Source organism: Callithrix jacchus, chromosome 1 (assembly GCF_049354715.1).
Source record: "Callithrix jacchus isolate 240 chromosome 1, calJac240_pri, whole genome shotgun sequence".
NCBI classification, from domain to species: Eukaryota; Metazoa; Chordata; class Mammalia; order Primates; family Cebidae; genus Callithrix; species Callithrix jacchus.
In genome coordinates, this window is record NC_133502.1 from 27,907,724 (window position 1) to 27,916,561 (window position 8,838).

Sequence of the window (8,838 nt, forward strand, 5' to 3'; positions counted from 1 at the left end):
AAATTTTCCTCTAGGTACAACTTTTATCTCATCCCATAAATTCCAATATGTCATGCTTTTATTTTCACCCAGTTCAAAATACCTTATGATTCACCTTCTAAATTTCTTCTTTGATCCATAGGTTGTTTAGAAGTGTGCTAGTGAGGCTGGGCACAGTGGCTCACACCTGTAATTCCAGCGCTTTGGGAGGCTAAGGTGGGCAGATCACCTGAGGTCGGGAGTTCAAGACCAGCCTCGCCAAAATGAGGAAACCCCATCTCTACTAAAAATACAAAAATTAGCTGGGCGTGGTGGTGAGCACCTGTAATCCCAGCTACATGGGAGGCTGAGGCAGGAGAATCACCTGAACCCAGGAGGCAGAAGTCACAGTAAGCCGAGATCATGCCATTGCACTCCAACCCCTGGTGAAAGAGCATGACTCCATCTCAAAAAAAAGAAAAAAAAGTATGCTGTTTAGTTCCAAATATTCCAAGATTTTTCCAGATGCCATAATTTTATTGACTTATAATTTAATTTCATTTTGGTCATAAAACATATGTTATATGGCTTGATTATTGTTCAGTGAATTTTAAAACTTTAAATATGGCTCAGAATATAGTGTACTTTAGCAAATATTCCAAGTGTTCAGAAAAGTATGTGTATTATACTGTTAAGAGGTGGGCTGCTCTATAAATGTCAATTAGATCAAGTATGCCAAGTAGACTTATTTGGTTCTTTTATATCCTTACTAAATTTCCATCTACTTGTTCAATTGGTTATTGAGAAAGCACTGTTGAAATCTCAAACCATAATTGTGGATTGTTCATTACTCCTTTTATTTCTAGCAGTGTTTGCTTTATGTATTTTGAAGCTCTTATTTGGTGTATAAGCCTGTAGGATTATTATGTTTTCTTGGTGAGTTATCCCTGCAACATGAGGAAATGACTCTTGTCCAGGTGCAGTGGCTCATGCCTGTAATTTCAACACTTTGCGGTCTGAAGCAAGAGGATTACTTGAACCCAGGAATTCAAGACCAGCCTGGGCAATGTAGCAAGACCCTATCTCTACAAAAAATAAAATATTAGCTGGGTGTGGTGGTACATACCTGTAGTCTCAGCTACTCAGGAGGCTGAGGCAGGACGATTGCTCGAGCCCAGGTTTTAAGGCTGCAGTGAGCCAAGACTGTGCCACTGAACTCCAGCCTGGGTGACAGTAAGACCTCATCTCAAACAAAAAAAAGAAATGATTTTTTATTCCTAGTAATATTATTTGTCCCTAAGTATACTTTGAGATTTAAGTAACTACTTTAGCTTTCTTTCGGTTGGAATTAGCATGTCATATCTTTGTCTATCATTTTACTTTTAACCTACTTGTGTCATTAGGGGAGTTTCTTATAGGGAGCATATGGCTGGTTCTTGCTTTTATCTAATCTGACATTCTATGTTTCTTGAACATATAGTATATAGTTTTATAAAAACATTTCATATCGTTGCTTTCTAATTCTACTCTCTGTGTCATTTTTGGGTCAGTTTTGATTAGCTTTTCTTCTCATTATAAATTATATTTTATTGCTTATTCACATGTCTGGTCATTTTTGTTTGAAAGCCAGACATTGTGAATCTTACATTGTGTATCTTACTTACATTGTGTGTTGGATATTCTTACATTTTTAAAACTAGTATTGAGCCTGTTCTTTTACCCATTTAAGTTACTTTGAAGCAGTTTGGTCCTTTTGACACTTGCTTTTATGCTTTGTTAGATGTACCAAGCAGCATTTCTTCTAAGTCAACTATTCCCCACTACTGAGGCAATGTAATTCTGTGTACTCTACTCAATGTCCTGTGTATTATGAGGGTTTTTAAAATGTTTACTGATGGGAACCCCACCTATTTCTGGCCTGTGTGAGCTCTGGAAATTATTCTGCCTGTCCACTGTGTGTCCCTTTTTCCATCCTTGAGTAGTTTTCTTACAGCCATTCATTAGCCAATAATCAGCCGAAGGCTCAAGGCATCCCTCTGTATCTCTCTCTCTCTCTCTCTCTCTCTCTCTCTCTCTCTCTCTCTCTCTCTCTCTCTGTATCTCTCTGTCTGTCTCTCACTCTGTCCTTTGAATCCTAGCTACTTTGACCTCTCCAAACTCCTTAACATATTGAGACCACTAGGCTCTGCCTAAGTTCTCACCCCTGATGCTGCCCTGGAAACTCTACCCAGACAGCACCTGAAGCAATCATAGCACTGCACTCAGCTGCTTTCCATCTCTCAGGAATCACTGGCCTTTGCTGCTTATTCTCTCATATATGAGAAATCACTGTTTCGTATATGTTTTCTTGTTTTTTAATTAAATTGGGAGGATAAATCTAATCCTGTTACTCCATCCTTTCCAAACATTAAAAATTCAAATACTAGATTTTTACCCATGTGATTCCATTGAGAATCCTGGAACTGTGAAAAGTTTGGCATTTCAACCCTGGAAGGAAAAGCAAGGACCAGGGACGATGGCCCCTGGGTTCTTCTAGCTCAGCTGCATACAACCTTGGTGCCCTTAGGAAGGTGCTTTGCCTTACTGGGGCCTCATCTACACACGAAGACTAAGTATCACCCACAGGCTTCACCAGGTGCACTATGGTCGAAAGAAACCACACATAAGCAGGGAACAGGGAAGTGTTAGCATCATGTATACTTCCCTGGGACTCCCAAGGGCTAGAGATTACACTCTACAAATAAGCAAACATAAGATAAACTTTTTTGTGTTAAATGATGAATTACATATGTTTCCACAAATAGCTAACCTGAATTATCTGCCAAAATTTTCTGAAGAATCTTCTCTAAAACACACTGTGTGAATTCCTTTTGAGTATGAAATTGGCAGCGATCTCTCTGGTGTAGGTTATTCCTGGAAAGATACACAGGAAAGTGGGTCACAGTTGCGGCCTCCAGCAGGAAAGTGGCGGTGAGGGCCAGCCGTGGCACAGCCCCATGTCTCACCGAATGCCGTTTCTAACACTTAAAAATTGTTCCATGGGCTTGTGTCCTTATTAAACATACAAACTGAGCATGTAAGATAAATTTAGATAAATGTTTTTAAAGCTCAAAGCAGCCTTTGGTGAGTGTTTGCAGATCTGTTTTCTTCTTAATCCATTTGACATTCAGAGGAAAATGCACCTGCAACTATCTTCCTTTCATTGTTGCCAGAAAACCCAACTTCCCCATGTCATTCGTGACTTCTGGGAGTAGGAAAAGTCCCAAGGTTCATAATATCATTTCTGACATACCAGCTGTGCCTAAACTTCAGTTTAAGTCTTTGGGACCTGGTGAAATCTAAGAATCCCATGGGACATATGTAAATTCATGTCATAATCATTCATTTCCTGTAACATTCATGTCAACAAGAGACTCACTTACTCAGCAATACCTGCTGAGCCTGCCAGATGCTAGGCAGATACATAACACTCTTGTTTCCAAGAACTCAGACTGCGGGGCCAGGCCAGTCAACCGTAGTCATCATTCCTGTGTTCGCAAAATGCAGACGTACCAAACAGTATTTTTAAGGGTTCCAGGTTGCATCTGCACAAAGTTTTGGGAGAGGTGGCTCCTCCTGAGAGTAAGCAGAGTAAAGAAAGGAAGAGGATTAGGGCTCTCTGTAGGGTGTACCCCACTAGGAAAGGGCACCTCCCAGGCTGGGGGTTGCTCTGAAGGGAGCCTGCCCCCCCACCAGCTGTAGCAGCCAGGACCGGTCTTGGGGGACTCAGAGCTGCTCCTGAACTGGTGTCACCCCACACCACCTGCACCTCTCCATGAGCAGTGGGATCATACTGCCCAGTTATTAGTAGAAAGGGCTGGACGGGAAGAGAGGTGGGGGAAATTCAGTGTCTATAAAACAAATTCAGTGTCCAGGTCTAAGGCCCACAGCTCAAGTAACCAGGAGCATCAGATGCACACAAGGGAACCCAGCTCACCACTGGTGGTGGGGAGGCCTGAGGACACACAGTGCACAGAATAGTTCGCGAGCGTCTCCCAAGAGGGTAACGAGAAGACAGAGAGGAAGCATAAAGATGCTGGACTCCACTCACTGCACAGGCACCAGGACACACTTTCCTGGACTTGTTGGAGGACATGTTTTTGAGCCTCCCTGAGGCTGTGTCTCGAGAAGCCACGGTACCTTATCTCGCTTGCTCTGTGCATGGATGCTGCTTTGCTCAGAGCTTATGGCTCCCTGCAGTTAAAAGGAAAAGTGGGGCCAGGTGCGCTGGCTCACACCTATAATCCGAGCACTTTGGGAGGCCGAGGTGGGTGGATCATGAGGTCAAGAGATTGAGACCATCCTGGTCAATATGGTGAAACCCTGTCTCTACTAAAAATAAAAAATTAGCTGGGCATGGTGGCACATGCCTGTAGTCCCAGCTACTCGGGAGGCTGAGGCAGGAGAATTGCCTGAACCCAGGAGGCGGAGGTTGCGGTGAGCCGAGATCGCGCCATTGCACTCCAGCCTGGGTAACAAGAGCGAAACCCCATCTCAAAAAAAAATAAATAAATAAAGCTTGTGGGAGTGAAACCAACGCCTGGCTCGGAGCAGCAGCCGCTGAGGTGTCCCTGGCCAGTGTCCTTCCACCTGTCCACAAGCATGGGGAACATCTTCGCCAACCTCTTCAAGGGCCTTTTTGGCAAAAAGGAAATGTGCATCCTCATGGTGGGCCTGGATGCTGCGGGGAAGACCACGATCCTGTGCAAGCTAAAGCTGGGTGAGATCGTGACCACCATTCCCACCATAGGCTTCAATGTGGAAACCGTGGCGTACAAGAACATCAGCCTCACTGCATGGGACATGGGTGGCCAGGACAAGATCCAGCCTCTGTGGCGCCACTACTTCCAGAACACACAAGGCCTGATCTTCGTGGTGGACAGCAATGATAGAGAGCGCGTGAACGAGGCCTGTGAGGAGCTCATGAGGATGCTGGCTGAGGATGAGCTGCGGGATGCTGTCCTCCTGGTGTTCGCCAATAAGCAGGACCTGCCCAACGCCATGAATGCGGCCGAGATCACAGACAAGCTGGGGCTGCACTCCCTATGCCACAGGAACTGGCACATTCAGGCCACCTGCGCCACCAGCGGTGACGGGCTGTATGAAGGACTGGACTGGCTGTCCAATCAGCTCCGGAACCAGAAGTGAACGCGACCCCCTCCCTCTCACTCCTCTCACCCTCTGCTTTACTCTCATGTGGCAAACGTGCGGCTCGTGGTGTGAGTGCCAGAAGCTGCCTCCGTGGTTTGGTCACCGTGTGCATCGCACCGTGCTGTAAATGTGGCGGACGCAGCCTGCCGCCAGGCTTTTTATTTAATGTAAATAGTTTTTGTTTCCAATGAGGCAGTTTCTGGTACTCCTATGTGATATTACTCAGCTTTTTTTATTGTAAAAAGAAAAATCAACTCACTGTTCAGTGCTGAGAGGGGACGTAGGCCTGTGGGCACCTGGCCTCCAGGAGTCACTGTGTTGGGAAAGCTGGGCACACTCTTGGCTTTAGAGCTGCGTTGAAGTCCATTTTGGTGGTTGCTTTTTAATCCAAACTCAGTGCGTTTTTTAAAATAGTTAAAAATCCAAGTCAAGAACACTTGAACACACAGGAGGGAGACCCTGCCTAGCATAGATTTGCAGTTACGGCCTGGATACCAGTCGCCAGCCTGGCTGTTCCCCTTGGGAATGTGAGGCGGTGGCGCGGCAGACCACGATTAGTTCTGCATGGTCACAATAGAGATCTGGCAACTCACTTGTCCTTGGGTCACCCTGCATTCCATAGCCATGTGCTTGTTCCTGTGCCCCCATGGTTCCCAGGGGCCAGGCTGGGAGCCCTTAGCCGCCCCATTCTCCCGCAGGCCGCCCCACCCACCTTCAGGCAGCCTGTGGGAAACAGGGCCCCACCTGTCCCTCAGTCAGCATGTGGCCAGAGTGAGTCCGTCATCCCCACTGCTCATGCTCGCTCAGACACTTTGGCAGGATGTCTGGGGTCTCACCAGCAGGAGTGTGTGAAAGCCGGGCAGGCGGTCCACCTACACCCACAGCCCCTCCGGAGCATCTCACCTCCATGTGTGACGTAGCTTTCTTTCCCTCAGCCTGCAAGGGTCCAATTTGCCATCGAAAAAGACAACCTCTACTTTTTTCTTTTGTATTTTGATAAACACTGAAGAAGCTGGAGCTGTTCAATTTATCTTGGGGAATCCTCAGAACTGTTCTGTTTGGTGTCGTGGAGCCTCTTACTGTTTTCAATACACGATTAGTAATCAAGAAAAACAAGGAAAAGTGGAATCATGCCTTGATTATTTACAAAGCGTGACCACTGTGCTTACTGTTTTCCCCACAGAAGAGAAGAATTCAAAAAACACTCAGTATAACAATCTATCCGTTCTGGACAAAATCCTTCAAAATATGGGAAGATCTTCAGGTAGGTTGGGAATAATAGGTAAGTATCTCCCGTTTGGGGATTTTTTTTTTTTCCTGCTCAAGGGACAGGAGTGTCTCCAAGCAGCTCCTGGAAGAGCAGGTGAGCCCAGCCCCAGGTGGACCCACCTGAGCTCCACAGGAGCCCCATCCGGCCACTGACGTGTGGACACCTGACCAGACAATTCCAGTCCAAGGAGTTGTGACCCATGTCAATGAGGGAGCACTCTCCCTTCTCAGCCAAATGGAGCAAGGAACCAGTCCCCATTTTCCCAAGAATAATCAGGACTTGAAGGGCTGCCACCACCCACCCACACAAGGGTCCCAACCACATGGTGGCTGGAGCCTGCTCCCTTGTGACAGGCCCAGGAAGGGCCCCCACACCCCTGTCAGGAGGCCCCCCACCCTCTCATGAGGTGGACCCCCAGTCCAGCCCTTCCCTACTCCCTGTTCACACAGCTCCACCACTGCCCGCCTGCTAAGAGTTGGCTGTGCGGGTCCTGTGGCTTCTGCCTGTGGCCCCAGGCTTCTCCTCTGAGCTTTCCTGGAGCCAGTCCTGGGTGAGGCTGACAGCCCTCCTGCCCTCCCAGCCATTGAGTCACATGGCAGCCCAGCGTGCCTAGACCCTCCCCCAGTACCCTGCAGCACACACCCGTCCACACAGCCTGAGACCATCCATCTGGAGCGCGTCACACCATGAATCCCGAGCTGCTGTCTGTGAATGCCAAGGGCTTTGGCACATGAGCTGTTGCTGAGCCACACGGCTGGCTTTTCAAAGCCCCAGCACAGGGCCAGACGATGAGACCCCGTCACCTTCATTCTCCTTCACTGGTGCTTCCCGAGCACCCACCACGTGCCTGGCACTGTCCTAGGCTCTGGAGTTTCTCCCATAAAACAGAGAGCCCTGCCTGGGAGTTCACCCACTAGAGGACGGTGAGGTGGGCCTCCCTGTCCCCTCTTAAGGCATTGAGGTTCTGACTTTTCCATCCAGCTTGTCTGCTGCAGCCTCTCACTGTCCACAAATGTGGGAAGCCAGCCAGCTGGTCCTTTGTTAAAATGCTGACGAGGACGGTCCTGGGACGCGTCCCTAGAGGCCTCCCTGCTGCACAGGTTGTCATCAAGCACAGGCCAGGAGCTGCTCTGAAGTGGGGCTCCCAGCCCCCCACATTCAGACTTTGCCGGCCAGTGTCCATCCCAGGACCACAAAACCTCAAGCCACAAGGTCTGTCCGTGTCCGCAGCAGCAGGGACCAGGCCCACCCACGTGGTGCAGAAAGGGCAGTGAGCGGTCGTTCAAGCTACAGACAATTTCCCAGACTGTGCCGCCGTCCAGGCCAAACTCTGCTGCTTTAGATACAGATTTCATGAGAGACCTTGTCAAAGATCCAGTTCTCTGGGACCTGACTGTTCGGCAATGCAGGACAGTGAAGGACCAGGAGTCTCCAACCTCCTGGTACTAACTCCCAGGAATGGGCCCCACAGCCAGCTGCCATGAGGGGAGGAGGAGGAAGACCAGCCCCACCAAGCTCGGAGTTATTGATGGGTTTTGAGGGAGAACGAGGGGGAAACGACACTGGACAGAGTGGACCTGCAGGGAGAACCAGAGGCAGCCAGACATAGCCAGTGCCCCACCATCCTCCTGCCTGGGACACATCCGCAGGGCTCTCCCTTCCCTCCCCAGCTCCTCCTGTCCCCTTGTGTCCCTGTGATCCTGCCGATGTCCTTATCTCCCTCACACCACACACTGCCAGGCTCAAAATCTCCTCTTTCCACACAGGAAACGATTTCCGTAAAGAACAGCCGAAGACGAGTGCTCAGAGCAGGCGCCCAGGCAGTCAGTGAGGCCACAGCCGCCGGAGCCCCGAGCGGGAGACGTACCTGCTAGGACCTCCACCCAGCAGCCTCTGGAACAGGGCACATGTGTGCACGCACCCACATTCCGTGAGCCATTTGCATAAAGGAAAATCACTACTTCACACCATCCAAATGGAGTTGGTTTATTTAAGTGTTAAGCTCGAGGGTGTGTGGGATTTGGTTGTTTCTTTTTTTTTTTTTTAAAGAAAACAAGAAACAAAAACCATATTGAGCCTTGAAATAAGCACATCAGAAGATTCTGTCTACAAACGGCAATCTCAGAGTTCATGAAAAAGAATCTGTCCATGAGGAACAGAAACCATGAAGGCCCAAGAGTGTCTTTCCTGCCGCTATGCCCTGCAAAACACACGCACACATATAACACATGTGCACACACAACACACATGCATGCACAGTGCACACATGCACATACAACACATGCACACAAAACACCTGCATGTATAACACACACGTGCGCAACACACATGCACACACAACACATGCACATACAACACACACATGCATCCACAACACATGCACACACAACACACATGCACACACATGTCCACACATACAA

General features: G+C 48.4%; 1 protein-coding gene and 1 pseudogene across 2 annotated transcripts in view; both read left to right on the top strand.

The window, feature by feature from the left end:
• SPACA7 (sperm acrosome associated 7) overlaps window positions 1-8,412 on the top strand; it is a 49,548-nt gene extending 41,136 nt beyond the window's left edge. The window contains exons 6-7 of the mRNA XM_035294454.3: window positions 6,332-6,412; window positions 8,185-8,412. Of these exons, the coding sequence (XP_035150345.1) occupies window positions 6,332-6,412; window positions 8,185-8,249 (146 nt within the window). The 3' untranslated portion in view covers window positions 8,250-8,412. The remainder of the gene's footprint in view (window positions 1-6,331; window positions 6,413-8,184) is intronic.
• Window positions 4,527-6,093, top strand: LOC100407730 (ADP-ribosylation factor 1 pseudogene; annotated as a pseudogene). The gene has a single exon (XR_013525617.1). The product of XR_013525617.1 is annotated as an ADP-ribosylation factor 1 pseudogene (transcript).
• Window positions 8,413-8,838: the final 426 nt, after the last annotated feature.